Genomic DNA, 20,004 nt, shown 5'->3' with positions numbered 1-20,004 from the left:
AAATTGAATTGGCAGCTGATCGATAATCGAATTTATTGAATCGAGATACGTTACTTCATATGTTACATTGTGTCTTCGTTTTTCTGAAAAATAACCACTATTCGCCAGGTATCAACGGTCGCGCACAGTTTCGATGATAACCAAATTGCATAGCTAACATTTGTTTCGGGAGGATACAAACAGAGGAACGATTTAATGTAATTACGTTTGAAAATATTTACATCGTTTACTGATGACTATTTGAGGACAGCAAAAATTTTATGACATAGGGGGCCTTGCGCGTCAAATTAAAGAAGGAAACGAGTGAACTGAATTAAAATTATATTCTAAATGGAAATTAAAGTAAATAGAAATTAAATGTAGATTGATTAGAAGACCGAGATCTTGCTTGTTATGTATACTAATTATAATAATAACAAATGAAAAGAAATGATAGAAATGCACTCCTTACTGATATTCCCGTAATCTTTTTCCTGTGTGTAAGATGAAGACTTCCCACTGAGTGGTTGCTTTAGAGTGGCTCGTTCTTTACGCGATGCGGACGGTAGAAACTGGCTTTGAAGCTGGAAACGGCATTTTTCAACGGCATCAGGTGCATTCCTGTTTGGGACAGGAACATCCCGTAGCAAAAGAGTGATTCCCTCGGTATTAGTGTCTCAGGTATGCCTATTGTCATTCCGCACCCTCGTTCACCTGAAGAGTTACACTCACTTGAAAGCTTCTCTCGTTCTCTCCTCTTCTCTCCTTCAAACAAGCCCTTAACGAAATTCGAATATTCATCCGTTACTACATTGAACGAAAATACAGGTGATTAACACGTCATCGCAGGTTTTCAATGAAAGAAAAAAAAAAAGGAAATATTATAGCTTCTTTCCATGTCTCGTGTTTCATTATCTATTTTTTACTAATATTTACTTTGACTAATATGTATACAATAGATTATCATTGGCTTTTTATCCCCTCAACAATAGTCATTTTTAACATAATTCATATCCGCTGACGTACCGATAGTTACTAGAGAATACGCCGAACATAATTATGGAAAATTGGATAAATTACACAGCATACAATATTCACCGATTCTATTAGTGATTCCGTGTATAATCTGAGGCTACATGTACATGTTTATTATTATTCCATTATGGAGCAGTAATCGCAAAGCAGAGGAATGTTTTGTGCATAATTGAAGTTATCGATGTGAGATTGGTTTCCGTGTAATCGAAGTTGTCAATATTTAATTCTTACGGTGTTCCGTTAAAAACCGTGTTCTTTATTTATTAATACGAACGCGTACAGATTGGTCAGGAAAGGGTTACTACTGGAATCCGTCGATTGGAATTTTGTTTTCGAACGAAACCGGGAGCATACCGTAAGCGGCAACGTGTATAAACGAATCCCAGAATGGTAGAATACAACACTCAAATCGCTTTTATAAAAGCTGACGCAAAACATTGATATTTTCAAAGCGTCGCTGTAATTCGACTTCGATGGAGACGGTTTGCAACCGCGGCTCTATCTGTTATGTACGTCATCATTTCGAGAAGCTACAACCACGTTGTACGCGGTTCGAAATTTGTAGAGGTTGTTTTTTTTTTTAACATAACGCGTTAACGAAATTAAATCACGCTCGAATTGTTGTACGAAGTGGGTTATTCAATGCTATGGATTGCATAAAACGGTTTGGAATTGTGTATAATTGTAAACGGTTCGGCAGCGGCGAAGTGACTGACTTTTCTTACGATTAAATTTTTCGGGACTCGTAGGAGAGTGATAGTGGAGCGGGGTACAAGAGTTTACGTGGCGTTGGTGTTAATTAATGGTTCATGGCCTTTCCTCGGTGCAAGTGGGATTGTTGCGAGAGTTGAGCCATCCGTGTGTAACGATTATCGTGGGTAACGTTAAATCGATAGAGCTTTTCTGCAAAGCACTGGAGAAAGCACTGCAAAGATGCGGAAGACATTCAGTTTGCATTTAGAAACCGACTCTTCCGGTACCGATTTTTTATTAAGAATTATTGAATGCATGAAAACATGGCGTCCGATCTAATTTACGTCGCGATTCGGTAAGAAGTTATATCTAAAGTTGACTTGTTAAAGAAAATAACATTAATTAAATAAATCTCAAGTTGTACTCGCAAACGTGAGACCATACCTTCGAAGAATCTGATCAGATAGTGTGCTCAAAGACTTGTTTCCTCGACCAAACGAAACCTACCATAAAAGGGCTAATAGTTTCGTTTACCAGCGTTTATCTTTGTCTTTCGACGAGCTTTATAATAAACTTCGTGCTACAGCAGCAGAGACAATTAGCATCGTGCTACGAACAGTTACCAAGTCGTCTATCGTAAATGCGTTATCCTGCTACGATACAGGGCCTAGTGCGAATGGAGGAGCAGGAGCAGTGTCCAGGTAGTAGGTGCCTCTGGCACCGAAATTCGGTTTAACGCCGCCCATGAGAGCGACGGGATTCGACTTGCATTTACCCGCTCTGTAGTCTTCGTAATTGTCACACTTCACCCCCCAGAAGCCTCTTTCGCTATTAATAGACTCCGCGAAGTAATGAGGGGCACGGTAATGCGAGCAGGCGCCGAGCGTAGCAGCCGTACAGCCTAATTGATCGGTGCCACCGTTTGGATAAAAGTCGATGTCACCAAGCGGAACGTCGTAGCCATATAATCCTACAGCTGTATGGATGACCATTACACTATTCTGCGTCCCCGCGGGAAACCCTCTCTCCCGGTCCGCTTTTCTCGAAAAGCGGAAGGGCTGGATCCAAACCTGTAAGAAGAATTTCCGTTCAGCTACTCTGAGATCGTCTGTCGAGAGGAATTTTTATCCTGAAGCAATTTTTTAAAGTTGCACGGTATTTATCAATGTCAGAAGCAGTTAACTGTTTCGGAGTGGACTCACTTATGACCAATTTCGCTTTGTGCTTCGCGTAATGGGATGCCAATCCGGCAATTTGACCACCAAGAGAGTGGCCAGCTACGGTCAAGTCGGACACATCCATTCCGTGCTCCTCGAGGAAATCGATCATGGAGGAAATGTATTTGCTGACCATTGGGACTCGACTACGGGACCACGCATACGGTTTCATCGATATATATGACCAGTCCACCAGGATGACATTGTAGTCGCCGTGTTTAAGATAAGCTACAAAGGTCAGGGAAGATTCAATTTACTTTCGTAATTTTACTCCGATTACTCTTATTCACGCACACAACTTCGTGCCACTCGTTCTTCTGCTACTCAAATTGATACGCGAGACGTACCCTTAAGTGCTATAAAAAAAGGTAATCTTCTCTCGTTTTACAATATTTTCCCACCTTTCTAACGTAGACACTATACCGTCGCTAGAAAATTTCTGTAGTTTTGTTTTATTGAATATTCACTCAGTTTGCAGCACGAACTCATGGAATGATCTAATATCTAGATAGGTCTTCAAAATTTCTTGATATTGGTTATTTTATCGATGTTTGAAAAAGCTCTACCATTTATCGAATGAATCGTAACTGCTTAAGTAACGATTTGATACGAATGAAACACTGGATGCATATACTAAAGATCAAAGTTTAGGAAACAGGAACAACATCAGTCGAACGAAGACCGTATTATAGAATATTGGAAAAAGGTTAGCAATATTATTCAAACAGCTACAGAATCAAATATTTGGGAGATATATCAGAATAGTCGGTATTTATTCAAAAAATTCTCGATTATTGTAACAAGCTTTCAAAGGTCCCTGAAAATATTTGGAGCCGTTTTAATAACCAGTTCAAAAGTTATAACAGTACCCATGTATACAAAATTTACATGTCGTTGTTGTATTTTATTAATGCAAATTTCATATACAGTGGGCGTAGAAAGTATTCGTACACCGATCAATATCCAAAAAAACTGTGTAAAATTGTAATTTATTAACTTATTTTTTATAAACAATGACATTCTACATGTTCTAGGAAATTTCCATCCAATCCACGAAGAAAAAAACGTACGAGGTGTTTCGTTTAAGCTATCAACAAATGTTTTTGTCATAATTTCTGTCAAATATTTAATTAACGAAGAAGGTTAAGTATGTTTGTTTTCGATGGAAGATGAATGATTCAGCGATTCCCCGGACCTAGAAGGTTATAGTAATTATCGAAAAGTTTGTAGACACGGTGCGCGAAATTCACGTAACACTAAAAACAATATTGTATACTTAAGTATCCTTTCCTCCTATCGTAACTGTTTTTAGCGTTCAAAGTCCGACGCGTACTATCTTTACCTTGACAATGTAGAATAAACAGACAGTGTCACAGAATGATATATGCGGAAAAGTCAGCTTTAACAATTGGCGCATTGAGTACATTAAAAGCATGGATAGAAATCTTTCAGAGATAACAGGCAGCGTTTAGTCAAGCGAAAACTGACTTGCGAGATTAAAAGTTGCACGAAAATTCTATTTCCTGGGTGAGTTTTAGAGCGATTACGATGTAAATTATCCGTGAAAAATATGGACAGATAAAGAAAATTGTGCGAGCCCTGTTATCGCAGCATATATCAACCTTCTTTGCGTTCCAATTAAGGGGAGGAATTTTTAATTAGCAGCTAAGGTCTATCACTGTCTCACTTAAAAAAGATTTTTAAACTCACTTAAAAATTGTAGTAATATTACACAGAAACTGTATGGTTATTTGTATCGTACTGTGATTATAAACTAATGTGTCTGAAATTTTAATGCTGACAGAAAGCATTCTGACATGACTTTCTTTATTGCATTGTTTGTAACCGACTTCCAAAAGGAGGAGGTTACTCAATTCGACATGTATATTTTTTTTTTTTTAAGGTATGTTTACCGATTACGGCGAGATGGCTTGACGAATCGGAATGAAACCTGTTGCATCTTATAGAATATGTCTCCCCGATGGTACCGATATCGAGACTTTTTGCGATTTGTCGTTTTTTACACGTTTTGTTGTTTGCAAAAGGAGAGAAATGTGTAGGTATTTTTGCAGATTACGTCGATATCGTCGGCGCATGGTATCGTCTGAGGAGGTTTGGGATAGTATTTGGCGGAGATGGTGATATTGAATAATGTTCATGTATACGTTGTCTAAAGTAGATATAACGATAGCAATAATTTAAGGGTGTGTTACTGAAATCGTCACTCGAACAGAAAGTTAAACCGAGTGAGTAATTTTTAATGTTGCGTCGACTACGAAAAGGTTATTTAACATAATTTAATATAAAGTATATAGAAATTATTTCATTCCTTTAAGCAATTATGTCTAGAAATGGTGAGTATTCATATTAGTTAACTACAAATTATTTCGTACCTTTTAGTGCAGTTTTAATATTTTTTCGAAGTTGGTTATATTTTTCTTCCAAAAATTACTTCATATCTTTCCAATTTTTAAATTGTTTTATCTCTTTCCAATTCGAATATTTCAAATTAGATTTAATATCTACTATATCGAACGCAAAGTGGTTAACGGGCAACTATAGTTCTTCTCTTAGAAAAATGAATCTACAAGAACGAAGTATCCATTTGTGGATTTGGTTAAAACCTCTTATTTTCATTAATATTATACAGGTTGTACTTGCACTTGAAAATATCTCGTTTCAACAGCATATTCATTTCATTTCATGAAATGAAACAAAGTTTTACATTAATATCGATAAAGTGCAAACAATAAATCACTCAATAATAGAAATAGCTGTAGCTTCACAACTTATGGGAATTTTAAAGATATGACTAAAAATAAAAAAATTGTGTGTCGCAGCAGGATCACGCGACAAACGGAGAACTTTTGGTTCTCGTTAATGCTAATAAAACTATAAACAAAAATTTATTCAGCAATTCGTGAACTCTCCAAGGAAGTATAGGAACCATGGAAATTCGGCAATTACAGTATTGTACTTCAGGAACATTTTTCTAAGGAATAAAACTTGAAAGAAACGTATTTATTAATAAATCGATTTCTTTGAAGTTGCTGGCTAGAATATTACATTCATGTAGTCGACATATATTAACACGCTAGTATACCATCAGTCCACAATATAGTATATTTAAACGTATAGTAATTAAGAACTCTCAGAAATCGACTAGATTTTCAGGATAAAATAGAAATTAAATATAAAAGGTAGAGAATGATCGAACAGTGTTAACTTGGTCGTTCAACATGATAGGATATCATAGACATCATTTATTAAAGAATAATGCAAGCGTTTGACAATTCCTCGTGCAGTTGAGCTGTTAGTAATTTGTGTAAAAGTAATTCGAAATTTCATCGGCAGCCATACTTCTGTCAAAATGTATTTGGAGATACAACTAAGAAATTAAGTTTACTGACGTCCTAACGCATACGGAGCCTCGCTGGCCGTCTTCAAGTAGTATATACCTTCAACACTGAAATCGGGTTCGGCGCCTCCCATAAGGGCATTGGCATTTGAGTTGCATAAGCCTAACCGGAATTCCAACTCGTAACTGCATTTCTTTGACCAGAAGCCCTTCTTAGTGTTGATCGACTCCGCGAAGTAGTAAAACGAACGTAAATGCGAACACGCGATATCGGCTAAACAGCCTGGTTGCCATGTACCACCGTTCGGATAGAAGTCACTGTAGCCATTCGCATTTTTATAACCGATCAAGCTCGTGTGGATAATCATAACATATTTCGCATCGTTACGAGTTAAACTAGAACCTTCCTTAGCAGTCTCGAAGTGTGGAAGCGCTGGATCCAAACCTATGAAAACATCATTCTTTTATAATAGTCGTCAAACCTATCCTGACGTGATTTCTTAGAAACCAATGACTGGACCACGAATGTTTACGTAAATTCATATTTCAATAGATATAGATAAATAAATGAAATTTAAATGAAAGTGTCTCTTATCTTCTAAACAATGTAACACGTATTTCGTTGTTAATATTCGATATATTTTCAACGTGTGCAGATCTTCAGACGTTTCTTCGAATTTTCAGTTGTCGTGCGAGTAAACTTTCACAATCCACGAATGTTTTAAAGAATTGAATCAACACGTTGCTCCTAATGCGAAATTAAACGTATCTTCTGTTCCTGTCATCTACTTAATCTGCTCATAATTAAATACGAAGCCAAAATTAATACATGACACGACTCACCGACGACGTAATGCGCTAAGGTTGTGGCATAATATGATGACAATCCGGCAATGTGAGCGCCAAGGGAGTGACCCACATTGGTTATCCGAGACATATTCATTCCTTTTACCTGAAGAAAGTCGGTCATGGAGGCGACATAACGACCGACCATCACTACTCGATCACTGCACCAAATATACGGCTTCGACGCTATTTTTGACCAGTCGACAGCGATTATGTTGTAGTCACCATGTTCCATGAAAGCTGTTAAAGACACGAAACACTCATTGGACGAATAAAAATGTCTACGACCTACGTAGCTCGTCAACTGTGTCACGTACAAGAAACTGGACACGAGAAATATAGAATCTCTTTAATTGCAAGGGAACAGGTGGTTAAACGTAATTAATTTGCAATCGATGCACTGCTATTTATGGATTTTTTACTATTTTGAAAATTATTATTTTTTTTCGGTCATTAAAGGTACAAATTTCATCAAGAAAATAAAAAAAAATTGTTTTTTAAAGTGGTACATACTTCAAATTTAACAAAATCTTGTATATACTTGTGATTCGTCAAAATCTAAAATGCACTTAAAATTTAACGAAATGATGTACACGAAATCTTTTGAATCTTGCATATATAATACAATTTGGTATATAATACAATTACGTTTTGTCTCGAAACTAGTACCAAAAAAAAGAAATAAGAGTACCTTCCCGAACAGTTTTAACCATGGGGCCTTGGGCAGAGGACATCCATCCGTGTATAAGGAATATTGTTTCTTTTGTCGGATCGAAATTGCTGCTTTTTAAAGAGGTTGTGTCATTGGGGTACAACTGCTGAGAATCATTCTTGTTATCCCTCGTGTACAGGTAGAAGAACACACGGTTCGGCAAGTCCCGTTCAGTTTCCGACAAGGTTTCAGGGTAACCCAAATTAAGATCTAACAAAACAGGATTACCGTCATCGTCCCGCAATGTCACGTTTGCGACCGACTCCGTGAATGTGGATGCTGCATCCTCGATCCCATGCAATATTTCTGATAGAATCTGGGCCCTGGAGAAACCTGTACGGAGTATTATAATGGATCACCGATTTTCACTTACTTATAGCCACAATTTTTTTTATGGAAAATAACAATTTCCAATACCGAATGAATGAAAGAATGATTAACGAGTAGAATGTCGGTAGAATCAGAAATTCATGAGAACTTCGGAAGAAGAATTCCTACAATCGTAGAAATCTATTCTCAAAAGGTTGCTCCGAAGGAAACGACCGCCTCTGAAATCGTGTACGGATAAGAGCCAGTTAAAGAATTTTTCGAAACACGCGTACTTATTAAATATTATATACATTACGCGAGCTGTTACTCTTTCCGATTAAATGCGTTACGTATGTTAATGAATGTGACGAAGAATCGCATGGAGTGGAAGTTTATGAGAAATGAGGGAACGCGAAGATCAGAACTAGGAATGTTTACCGACGATAAAACAAATGAACAGGGAACTTCGTAAGGCGCGTGCGTTCATGATTTTTACCACTTTGCTGCTGGTAAGCAGTCGTTGTTCGTTTATAATAACAATATCCCCCCCACAGACCCGATCTAACACTCTACTACGTCGGCGTAATATAGATAGAAAAGAGTTGGGATAGGCAAGTAGTACTTTTGAGATAAGGAAATTAATAATGGTTCGTTTAGTTGTATGAAAATTGCAGTAATTGCTATGGTAATTACATAGAAAAGTATGGAAAGATAAAGACGTTCTGCATAACTCTTCTATCTGAAAAATTTGTTTATTGTCACAATATAGCAGTGCATCTCATCCTATTTTTGGCTATACGTATCGTTGTAAATGTCATTGATCCATAGAAGTACAAATATTTTATAGTATACATACTTATTGCGTGTGGCGTTACGCATAACGCATGATGCACCGACTATGTATATGATGCTCACTTTAAAATTCTCTGTTTAGACATGTATGCACGACACAATGCATACGTATGGTATACAATTCACTGTACACGAATTAAATTTCCAATGCGATGCTTTGCTTTACATTACATTTTTCTGTAAACTTGAGGTATTATCTGTTTTGGTGCGTACAGTGGAAATGCAGAAATAATGTGTTAGCTTCACTCAGTACTCGTTTTTTTTTTTTATTTATCGTGCTGATAATGCGTCACACTGTTCACATAAAGCGTTACGAATGATGCATGACTCATGGCGTATAGTGTACATTGTATGCTATACGATAGCTTGCATATAACGCGTGGTGCATTCCATATGATAGCAAATTATAACGTATGATCTGTGTTGCCTGATGCTTGGTACACGACACGTGATAAACATGTAAATCTAATATATGATTAAAATTTGCTTGTACCAATCTATTATTATTCAATGAAGCACATAACGCACTAAGTAACAGGCATACCTCTGTGCACTTAACAATATGTCAAGCGTCATTCGTTTAAAACCTGAAACAATTGTTTCATTCATAGAAGCTACAGCATTAACCGTCGAAGATCTTTATTATACTATTATTGACAGTAAATTGGAGTACATCAATTTGTACTAATTTAATTATCGTAAAACTTGCAGCAAAAATCGCCCCGAGGTCGAAGCGTTAATGAAGAATTAATATTAGTACCTCCACTTGGAATTACTTTTCAGATTATTGTCATTTCATCTTCCTGTTCATTTGTCAAATTGGACGGACGAATCGATGTCCTTAATCTTCTCGTATGGCATACGTAATTAAATAAATTTGAATACTGCTAATGAAATACATGCTTTATTATAACGTATACAAAGGCCATTAATTAACAAATATTGTCTGGTGGACCTTCGTGTCAGTTTTTCTATTCTTAAATCAGATGGTACAGCTGTATAGATCTCATAACAGGTTTGGGTAAGCTATAATAAAAAAGAAAAACAAAGAACCAGATAGTTCTAGATAAGATGACAGTCCTACAAGATGGACGATTTCCATGGGAACACCTTGTTACGAAAAGACGTGGCATCTCGTTATTTATCCGCAATGCCCTCTAATCCTAACGCATACGGATATGATTCAGTAGTATCGAAGAAGTATACACCTGTAATGTTCATATCTGGTTCGGCGGTGCCCATAAGCGCAGCTGGATTCGAATGGCATTTGCCACTTTGGTAATCGTCGTAGTTGTCGCACTTCCGCGACCAGTAGCCTTTCTTATTGTTGATTGAATCGCTGTAATAATGTAACGCGCATATATGCGAACAAAGCCAAAATGGATCAAATTTACAGACAGGTTGCTGTACGCCTCCGTTTGCGAAAAAGTCGGAGTCGCCCACCGGCGTAGGAAACCCAGGACGGCTAGTTACGTGGAGAGCTTGCACGTTCGCAGCATCTCCCTTGGTGAGCCTCGTGTCTGAATTCGCATTCTTAAATCCTGGATAAGCTGGATCTAGAGCTGTCAGATGGTATAGATTTCAGTAGCTTTAGGATGTTCTGATAAGTGCAGCCCTTATCAAGTCGTAATTTTACAAGGACACACTGCACTTAAACGTATTAGTTACAGTCTACTATAAAATTGGCCCGCATCAAGATACGGTTACTAGTCACAGATGGGCACAGGTTCCATCAAGAAATAGCAAATGAGATGGTTCACGGACGAGTCGTTGGATCAAATAGAAAAAGAGGGCAAATCTTCCTAAACACAATCTGCGAACTTTCTGATTGTATCTGATAATTATCGATAAATAATTAACGTGGTAATTAATTTCTCAGAGTAGAATTCGAAGTCGAATCGTAAACCAACAAAGACGAATGTGACTGGGAGAAGACTTACCCATGATGCGAGGTACCTTGATTTTGCAGCGACGTGCTCCCAATCCGGCAACATGAGCGCCGAGAGAGTGGCCAATTAAGTGCAGCTGGGATGGGTCCATACCATAGTCCACGAGACAATCGATCAGTTGGGCGAGAAGTTCGGAGACCACCGGAACGCAACGATAGGTATAAGAATATACATTGTATTCAATTTTCTCTCAATCCATCAGGATGACATTGTAGTCATCGTGTTTCAGAAAAGCTGCACACATCGTTAACATCAAAGCAGTCTATTTATTCTCTGTAAGTTTTAGAATATTCGGTTGCAGGAGTACTTTTAGGAACATTCAAAATTTACATGTTTATGGCACATGCAATTGTTTCCTTGAGTATCATTATTTTTTGTGAACAGTAGCATGCTTGAGTAGCCACTTGCAATTCCTCGATTTAATTTGAAGATTCCACACAGTTCCAATTTATTTACCATTAAATAACATGTATGGCAAAGATGTACACCTGATATCTGGCATACCTCCTTTTCTTATATGAAGGACACGCTCGCTCTTATCAATGCGCTTAACGATATGTCTAATGTCATTAGTTTAAAAACTTAAACAATGGTTTCGCATGTGAGAACGTCCCATACAATAAAGTCAAATAAAGTGACATTATTATTCTTGACAGTAAATAGGAGTACGCCAATTTGTATTAATTTCTACATCGTGAAGTCTGCGTCCATTGAAAATAAAATTGACTCATTCTCTGCTTCCTCTTATTACACCTACAGAGAATCACATGATTTCTCGACTGAAACGGCACCTTAAAAACAAATAAAATTAAGGGGAGGAAGGAAACCGTACGAAATAAATTAAAACACTCGTCATTTTGCAACATATAATTCAAAAATCAGGAAGACACGAAACATATTTGAAATAACTGAAGTTCTCCATCTTCGTCTTAATTGTTACGTCCAAGAGCATATGGAGGACTGCTGCGTGTCTTCACGTAGTATACTCCTTTGATGTTAACATCCGGTTCAGCGCCGGCCACGCGAACTAGGGGATGCAGGTTGCACAAACCGGTCCTGAATTCTAAGCTGTTGTCGCACTGCCTCGCCCAGAAGCCTACCTCACTGTTGATGGACTCTGCGAAGTACTCATACGCGCGTCCGTGCGAACACGAGACATTAGTCCCACAGCCTGGCTGCGTGATTCCATCATTCGCGTAAACGTCACAGTGAGCAATGGGAGTGAGAAAACCATTGAGGCCTGCGTTCGTGTGGATAGCCAGCACGAATTTCGCAGACTCGGTGGAGAGTCTGTGGCTCGGACTCGCGAAATTGAACAGTGGGTATGCTGGATCCAATCCTGCAAAAAGATGGTACCTTCAGCGACCCTGATTTGGTCTTATGTGATTTACTAGAAGCACTAGAGTTTTAAATGGGTTAGTAACGAGGATAGGTTTAATTAATTGTTTAGGAACCATGCATCAGGATGCAGTGAAAGATGACTAGTTGCTTCAACTTGCAAACTAAAAGTGTTTAATATCCCTAGGATAATTTGAAAGGCAATTCTTCAAAATTCGAAATGACCCAAAAGAAGCAGCAGACAGTGTTTCAGAAAGATCAGTTTTTGAAGATTAGGAACATGTATGTGCACCTAGTTGAACTTCAAGTAGAGTAATTGAGTTACATTACACTGGAGATGGAAAAAGCTTTAGGACTACTCTAATCAAACAGCACTGTATTCTATTTTCTAAAATACTTGCAAATTATGCATTTCATGATTCTACCCATGTTTATACGTACAGAGTAAACGACAATTTTTGTCTATTCTGATATTGACGTAATCGAAACCCCGACAGTGCAAACGTATCCATAAATGCTCAATAATTATGTTTTAAAGTATTCGTTTAGAATCGAACATAAATTTAAACTGCAAAGTAACCTAAGATGAACTCACCAACAACATAATCCACTTCGCTTTTCGCGTTATAGCCTGCCAATCCAACAATTTGAGCGCCAAGGGAGTGGCCGACCAAAATCAATTCAGGTAATACTCTTTCTCTGTTTAAGATATCGATCATGACTGCCACATATTCGGCTACCATTTGAACTCGCTTAACGGCTTCTAAATAAGACATCTTCGATATTTTGGACCAGTCCACCACGATGACGTTGTAGTCGCCGTGTTTCTGGTATTCTATAGAAATCAGGAAACACTGAATCATTGAATTAAACGTCTTCAAACCATGCAGCTGATATCGTTTGTCATACACAAAAAAAAAAAAAATAAAACTGAGATCGTGCGATTGGATGGAACATCATTTAAAATTCGATTTAGGAACAAAATTCGAATGTTTCAACATTCTTGAACAAACGAACAAACCTTCCCGAATAAAAACGCAAGATGAAATCATGCGTGATGATGTTCAGTCGTGTGCGGTTGAGTATAACGTTACATAAAATTCGAATTAGGAACTAATTGGAATCTATCGTTTAACTGTCGATGTAAATTGTGTTCTCGTGCAATACAAACATTCTGAAACAAACATACCTTCTCGAACCTTATTGCAAGATTCACTGGAGCAAGAGGTTGCCCAGCCATGCGTGATGAATACAGTCTTTTTCTTCGGATCGAAGCGACTCTGTTTCAAAGTGTTTGGGTCATCCACGTACAACATCTCAGGGTTGTTTTGAGTGTCTCTCGTGTACAGGTAGAAGAAGACTCGTTTGGACAAGTCTTTTTGAGTGTCCGATAGGGATTCGTTGCTGGGTCCGATAACGTTTAAGGGAACATTTTGGATTGTATCTAAACCTGATTGGAGATCCAGGCCCAGCGTGACACCTGTACGTAACACTTTCATATCAGATAGAATCTATTTTTAATGTTAATTCCTGAATAGGGAATTTTGCAACTCGTAGATGCTGTCAGTTACTCTACTCAATAGGTTCAAAATTACTCTTGTACCAATTCTTTTCTATCTCAGTATTTTGCATTGCCTTTTCTGAGGAATAGAAATGAGAACTATATCATAGCTTTGCACGTTAACGTATGGCACATGATACGTCGAATAATATAAAAAATTAGAAGAAAGTCAAAACAAGTATAGTACATACCGCTGATACTGAAAACGACCAAGAGACTACTCAAGATGTGTATCTTCATGTTTGATTTAGACTGCAAGATGATACGCGTTGGAGGTTTCCTTATATAGTTTCTAGATTACAATTGTCCATAATTTCCTATTGTTTATAAATTGTTACACATGTTGCATGATAATGAAACCAACAGCATTCAAGTTTAGTTATACATTTATGAATGACCTTCTGTAGGTTGAAAAATGATAATGGGCAAATGGTGAGTATGACGTTCGTGTGGTGCTATAGTGATTGAAAACAATATCGGAAACAAAATTTTACCAATATTCGTTCGTGATGCATGTCTTTATGCAACATAAAAATAACAGAATAAATTCAAGGTAAATCGTACAGGTGTGTTCCTTTTTACTTCATTGAACGTACGAACTGATTCCTAAACGGAATAATTTAAACTCTTATTTTGATTACTTCCTCGGCTATCAGTCCTCTTCCCGTAACGTTGATGAAGACGTTCCGCTAAGAGTAGCTTTAGCGTGTTGATTTTTTACACGATGAATACGGTGGAAGCAGGCTTTGAAGCCGGAACCGACATTTTTTTAAACGGCATCAGGTGCATTCCTGTTTGGGATATCCTACAGTAGTATACGGTTTCACTCAGTATTAGTGTTTCAGGTATGTTCATTGTCATCGCGCACCACTGTTCGTCTGAGGAGTTGAGTACAGACGATAAAGCCTCTTTTGTCCTCACTTTTCAAAGGGGCCGTTAACAAAATTCGAATATCTGCCATTATATTTAACGTTCGTTGTACCAAACTTCGTGAGAAGTAATTATCGCATTACCACGGCATTTAAATTGTTATCGATGCTGTCCTTTTGTTTAATTACACGTGATGAGAAGGAGGATGGATTTGAGGAATAAAAATAAAAATATTTGCTAGCGAGACGTGGAAGTTTCTATTCCTTTTAACATAACAGTTCTTAATACATACAGGGTGTCCCAAAAGTCGGGGAGGAGCCGGAAATGGGGGGTAGCTGAGACGATTCTGAACAACAATTTCCTTTGCAAAAATGTCGGATGGGGCTTCGTTAAGGAGATATTATAGCCTTCGCTACCGCGGCCGCTCCAACGGTCTACGCGCGCTCTGATTGGTCGGGGTTTTCTCTTAATATCTCCTTAACGAAGCCCCGTCCGACATTTTTGCAAAGGAAATTGTTGTTCAGAATCGTCTCAGCTACCCCCCATTTCCGGCTCCTCTCCGACTTTTGGGACACCCTGTATATTCAAGAGAAAAAATGGAGGAAGTGTTTCGACATTATTCTCATTGAATTCAAAACAAGAATGCTAAACATTTCCTAAACTGTCAATTAAAATCATCCAAAGCCGTGTATGATTATCTTAAGCATATCAAACTCCAACACTGCACAAAAGTTGTTTAAATATTACAGGGGTTCATTGAAGAAGTCTAGTTGTTAGTGAAAATATAGTTTTATTTCTGGTTTTCCGAAGTGCTAGGTAAACAATAAAGAATGATTGTATCGATACACAAGTCGAAAGTAAATCGAATAAATTCCGAATTGCTCGCACTTAATCTAAACGCATTTAAGGTACACGAATTTCCAAACAATTTGTTGTAATTGTCCAGTAGAGACAAATCTCCCGCATCCGAATGCTCCGTTATCCGAACAGAATATCTCCTAGCAACAGGTTCTTTCTCACACCGTGAGTATAGTATCCCAAGGTGCAAACTCTCAATGTACAGGTGACGTATTTACATTAAATTCCAATTTACATTTGATTGCAACATTGACGATTACTTATCAAACGAGTTACTTATAAAAACTCTACCGTACATTTTCAAATCGACAGACTTGACGGTCTTCACCTCCCAAACAAAAATTGAAAAATCCCATCGGTTCGAATTCTGTTTCAGCTTCTGTGCCCTCGATAGAGCAACTACACGCCGTTGTGTACCTAGCTCCAGGATGTAAAGAGATGCACTACTAAGTCATTTACGTCCTAAGTTATAAACGACCCAACGCAAACGGAGCCTCCTTGGACGTGCGCAAGTAGTGGAGACCTTTGGCGGTGACGTCCGGCTCATGGCCGCCCATGAGAGCAGTGGATTGCTTCTTGCAGATACCTTGTTGGAAACTATTGTAGTCGCTGCATTGCAGTCCCCAGAAACCTTTCTGGCTGTTGATAGACTCTGCGAAGTAATGAACGGCGCGCATATGCGAACAGGCGCCACCCACATCAACCGCGCAGCCTATTTGAAATTTGCCACCGTTTGGATAGAAGTCGATGTCACCTAGAGACTTGCTGAAACCGAGCAAATCACCGTTCGTGTGGATGATCATGACGTATTTGCCGTCCCCCTGGGAAATTCTAGCACCTTTCTCAGCCAAATAGAAGTTTGGAAGTGCTGGATCCAAGCCTGTAAGAAGATCACGAGTTTAGGTGGTATGAGATTATTCGGCTAGTGGGAGTTTTATATCGATTCACTGTCTTAGAGAGTCGTAAGATCCTTCGTAAAATTGATATTAACACACTTGCGACCTTCGTTTCGAATTTGATTCCTGGTTACGAAAAAATTACGAAAATCTTTTTCTTTTATACGCTACGTAATTACGACATTGATACTTCAAAACATATTTTGTCACTTTTATCTTCCCCCTAAACATAGAAATTTGCGATATCCAGCTCTGGAACTTTATTATTTTCGCCGGTACTCGGTATTAGAAACGTAAAATATTTGCCGGTCGCGGATGTGTTAATAAATTATAACTAATCCAGGATGAAATACGATTGACGATTGAGATGTAGATTAGATAAAAGGGTAGTTGAAGATTAGCTACTGCGTCTTTAAAGGGGATTGCGTCGTTATCGATGTACCGGCAGACTGCACCGACTCTTTGTACGATAGAGGATCGATTTCCTTAGTTAGAATCAATCGGCTATCTGTGAATGTGTCGAAGGATTTCTTTTTGGAGTGATCGGTTTGAAGATTTATTGGGGTTTGATGTACGTAAATCGAGTTTAGATTAGATCGTTTTAATTCTCTTTTATCTCTGGAATCACGTCGAGGTAGTGCTTTGAAAATAGCTTATGCTTCCAGCGAATAACATGTTTACAGCTATGTCGTTTTTTATGAATGTCTAGATTCGGCGACGTAAGCCAGTTATATTCAGTTTTGAAGTAGAGTTTTGTTTTCTCTGTGGGACTTCTGATCGTCGGGTACTTGCTTTTAAACTCACTTACAAGTCTAATACACACGGTAGAAACAGTACGAAACAGTAGTGCAGTCAACCATTACAAACTTTGGTCCCGAAACACCCACCCTAAGCCATGCAACGATTGAAAGAGATAATCATACAGGATTCTTAAACAACTTTGACTTTTGTGTCAAAAAAACCATCTCTGATACTTTATCATCAACTGTACCATTAATCTGAATAATATACGTTTGAATGTCTATGACACATCTTTTCACGAGGAATATTCACCGTGACTTCTTATCATAATGCACAGGGAAACTTTTTGAACGTAATAGTCCATGGAAATTGGTGTGCATGAAATGTTCTATTTAGAAATGGATTCGAAGGTAAACAGCGAGCGAATAAGGATCAATATGACCGAGTGGACTCACCGACGATGTATTTCGCTTTGGTTTTGGAGTAATAGGATGACAATCCGGCAATGTGAGCGCCGAGAGAGTGGCCAACTATGGTCAGCTCAGACACATTCATTTTATGTTTCTCGAGGAAGTTGATGAATTTTCCGACGTACTCGCCGATCATCATGACTCGCCTACTGCACCAAACATACGGCCTGACTGATATCGTCGCCCAGTCAACCGTGATGATGTTGTAGTCGCCCTTTTGAAGATAAGCTGGAAAAGACGAAAAGCACCAAACGAATTAGAAACCTTTAAGCTTGCCGCTATTGAAATTTATTGCGTCTAATCCATCATCCGATGGCGAAGAAGTTTCTTTAATTAGAAGGGACCAAGTGATTAAATATAACAAGTGGAAAAAAAGCTTTAAATTAACCGTTTCTTTAAGAAAGTCTGGAGTAAACAGTTACTTATTCTTAGTTTCTTAATGTAGAAGTCATTAACCCATTCGCTAACAATTGCGAGATGTCTCGTAGTTCAAATTGATCGCAATTACCTTTCGAAGAATTACCATTTATAACCTTTCGAGTAATGAATTATTGCAAAAGAAGTTCGGAAATTTTATATCACTTATATCACAACGTATTTCATATCACTTTTAGCACACCTAGCACTATAATTTATTTAACAGTTTTAATAACGATTTAGAAAACATTATAAAATATTCCAGTGAAGGGCTGAACAAGTAAATAATGAAAAATATACTTACCATCGCGAATCTTGGTACAAGCCTGACTCTTGTAGGAGTTCATCCACCCGTGCGTGATGATTACGGTCTGTTTCTGCGGATTGAAGTGGCTTTTCTTCAGAGTATTGACGTCATCCACGTACAACTTTTCAGGATTATTTGGAGTCGCTTTTGTGTACAGGTAGAAGCTGACGCGTTTGCGCAAGTCCTTTTTAGTTTCTTCTAACGTCTCGGGATCATCGAGGTTCATATCGATCTTAACAATATTCCCAAAATCGTCGTATATACTTAGATATGTCTGGGGGTTTGCAAACAATGACGCCATATCCACGGCAGTATCCATATTTTCATTGAGAGTCGGATACAGCGCGAAACCTGTAAACGATATTTTCATTTCGTGTAAAATTGGTCGCTGAACTTAACATCCAGAATTTTTACTCTGGAATTTTTAATTTCGATTCTTCTGAATTTCGAATTTTTGGTGATAACAGGAGTATTGGGAATGGTTACATCGATGGTTATATCGATGGTCTTCTTCGATGTAACAGATTGTTCCATTATTATCCACTATTAAAAATGGATAGTGTGTTCCGAGAAATGCTACTGCATGTTCGAGCAAGTTTTTGTCTGTAGTACAAGGTACGAACACGAGGAGTGTAAATGTAAATTGTTTAATCGTCCTAATAGAAATACATGCGGTGATATCATCTTTAAGTATCGAAAAGATAATTATACATATTAATGATCTAAACATGTCGATAGTAATTCTTGAAGAGTTTAGTTCTAATTTCAGTTCTAATAAAAACACCTTTATTCCTTTTTACCTTTGTGGATCGTTATTATCGACAATTATAAAATACAATTACACTACAATTTTGCATACGAATGTATGATGTGTACAATTTCAGTAGCAATAAGACAAGGCAGCTGAATAAACTGTGCAATTTTAAACAAGAAAGAAATCAATTACATTATGTATTAAAATACGTGTTAAAACTAATATTTACCGCTGGCACCGCAGAAGAGCAGCAAACTAGCAAGGACTTGGGTCTTCATGGTTGACTGTTGCTCTGCTGGTGGTGAAGTTTCTCTTATAAAGCTACCGATCGTTTGATCGATCAATACGTTAGGTTCAGCGATAAGATAATGTGTTATTGTTGTTTATATGTATGAAACAGATGCTGCATGATAATGAAACGCAAGTTGTTTATTGTTATTAACGGTCTTCGATAATGAAATTAACATTCGTGCTGCGCTATAATGATCATAGGTGACGTCTCCAAGTGATAAACCTATATCTAAAATGCGTGGTATGGCACAAGACAATAGCATAAGCCACACATGCCTCTATATTCGATTCGTATATATGGTTATATAGTTTCGTCCTATGTACTTCTTTTCCTATGCTATAGTTCACATAGTCTTTTATACTTTCGGTTGATGGCGTTTTCATATATTCTCATCTTATTGTCGTCAAAAAATACAATTAGTATAAATTTTTAAACTGATCGATTGTTTCGACATCTGCTGCTGCGCAATACCAATTCTTAATGAGGAGCTCTGAAATTGTATTGTGATAAATGTCAAACGAGCATTGTCATATTTTTAATTGCGCAGTAC

The 20,004-nt window shown here is 37.8% G+C and overlaps 4 protein-coding genes across 4 annotated transcripts; all 4 read right to left on the bottom strand.

The window, feature by feature from the left end:
• Positions 1-40: 40 nt before the first annotated feature.
• LOC128879950 (lipase member H-like) lies at positions 41-3,797 on the bottom strand. Its single transcript, XM_054129528.1, has 4 exons — positions 3,794-3,797; positions 2,910-3,152; positions 2,483-2,815; positions 41-693 (listed from the first exon to the last, which is right to left on the bottom strand). Exons 1-4 carry the CDS (start codon positions 3,795-3,797, stop codon positions 512-514), a joined length of 762 nt encoding a protein of 253 aa, XP_053985503.1. The 3' UTR covers positions 41-511.
• Positions 3,798-6,150: 2,353 nt separating this feature from the next.
• LOC128879277 (pancreatic lipase-related protein 2-like) lies at positions 6,151-8,716 on the bottom strand. Its single transcript, XM_054128265.1, has 4 exons — positions 8,588-8,716; positions 7,820-8,173; positions 7,126-7,368; positions 6,151-6,727 (listed from the first exon to the last, which is right to left on the bottom strand). Exons 1-4 carry the CDS (start codon positions 8,634-8,636, stop codon positions 6,327-6,329), a joined length of 1,047 nt encoding a protein of 348 aa, XP_053984240.1. The 5' UTR covers positions 8,637-8,716; the 3' UTR covers positions 6,151-6,326.
• A 3,086-nt stretch (positions 8,717-11,802) lies between these two features.
• On the bottom strand, positions 11,803-14,181 carry LOC128879278 (endothelial lipase-like). Its single transcript, XM_054128266.1, has 4 exons — positions 14,041-14,181; positions 13,478-13,768; positions 12,884-13,123; positions 11,803-12,289 (listed from the first exon to the last, which is right to left on the bottom strand). The coding sequence occupies exons 1-4, from the start codon at positions 14,087-14,089 to the stop codon at positions 11,880-11,882; spliced, it is 990 nt and encodes a 329-aa protein (XP_053984241.1). The 5' UTR covers positions 14,090-14,181; the 3' UTR covers positions 11,803-11,879.
• Positions 14,182-15,489: 1,308 nt separating this feature from the next.
• LOC128879276 (phospholipase A1 VesT1.02-like) lies at positions 15,490-19,523 on the bottom strand. The gene is made up of 4 exons (XM_054128264.1): positions 19,392-19,523; positions 18,406-18,759; positions 17,670-17,912; positions 15,490-16,457 (listed from the first exon to the last, which is right to left on the bottom strand). The coding sequence occupies exons 1-4, from the start codon at positions 19,438-19,440 to the stop codon at positions 16,045-16,047; spliced, it is 1,059 nt and encodes a 352-aa protein (XP_053984239.1). The 5' UTR covers positions 19,441-19,523; the 3' UTR covers positions 15,490-16,044.
• Between the last annotated feature and the right edge of the window lie 481 nt (positions 19,524-20,004).

The sequence above is a fragment of the Hylaeus volcanicus genome, chromosome 7 (assembly GCF_026283585.1).
Source record: "Hylaeus volcanicus isolate JK05 chromosome 7, UHH_iyHylVolc1.0_haploid, whole genome shotgun sequence".
Classification (NCBI taxonomy): domain Eukaryota; kingdom Metazoa; phylum Arthropoda; class Insecta; order Hymenoptera; family Colletidae; genus Hylaeus; species Hylaeus volcanicus.
Note: the sequence above shows the minus strand (reverse complement) of the source record. Positions and strands in the feature narration are given on the sequence as shown.

Coding starts and splice junctions, on each gene's coding strand:
- LOC128879277 (XM_054128265.1), bottom strand. CDS start 8,636: ATGAACGCACGCGCCTTACGAAGTTCCCTGTTCATTTGTTTTATCGTC. Junction 8,174..8,587: donor GTTCATTTGTTTTATCGTCG/GTAAACATTCCT, acceptor TACTCCGTACAG/GTTTCTCCAGGGCCCAGATT. Junction 6,728..7,125: donor CTTAGCGCATTACGTCGTCG/GTGAGTCGTGTC, acceptor ATGTTTTCATAG/GTTTGGATCCAGCGCTTCCA.
- LOC128879950 (XM_054129528.1), bottom strand. Junction 2,816..2,909: donor CAAAGCGAAATTGGTCATAA/GTGAGTCCACTC, acceptor TCCTCTCGACAG/ACGATCTCAGAGTAGCTGAA. Junction 694..2,482: donor TTACGAAGACTACAGAGCGG/GTAAATGCAAGT, acceptor GTAACTCTTCAG/GTGAACGAGGGTGCGGAATG.
- LOC128879276 (XM_054128264.1), bottom strand. CDS start 19,440: ATGAAGACCCAAGTCCTTGCTAGTTTGCTGCTCTTCTGCGGTGCCAGC. Junction 17,913..18,405: donor TTGTACCAAGATTCGCGATG/GTAAGTATATTT, acceptor CGTCTTTTCCAG/CTTATCTTCAAAAGGGCGAC. Junction 16,458..17,669: donor CAAAGCGAAATACATCGTCG/GTGAGTCCACTC, acceptor ATCTTCTTACAG/GCTTGGATCCAGCACTTCCA.
- LOC128879278 (XM_054128266.1), bottom strand. CDS start 14,089: ATGAAGATACACATCTTGAGTAGTCTCTTGGTCGTTTTCAGTATCAGC. Junction 13,769..14,040: donor GGTCGTTTTCAGTATCAGCG/GTATGTACTATA, acceptor TGTTACGTACAG/GTGTCACGCTGGGCCTGGAT. Junction 13,124..13,477: donor TTGCAATAAGGTTCGAGAAG/GTATGTTTGTTT, acceptor TGATTTCTATAG/AATACCAGAAACACGGCGAC.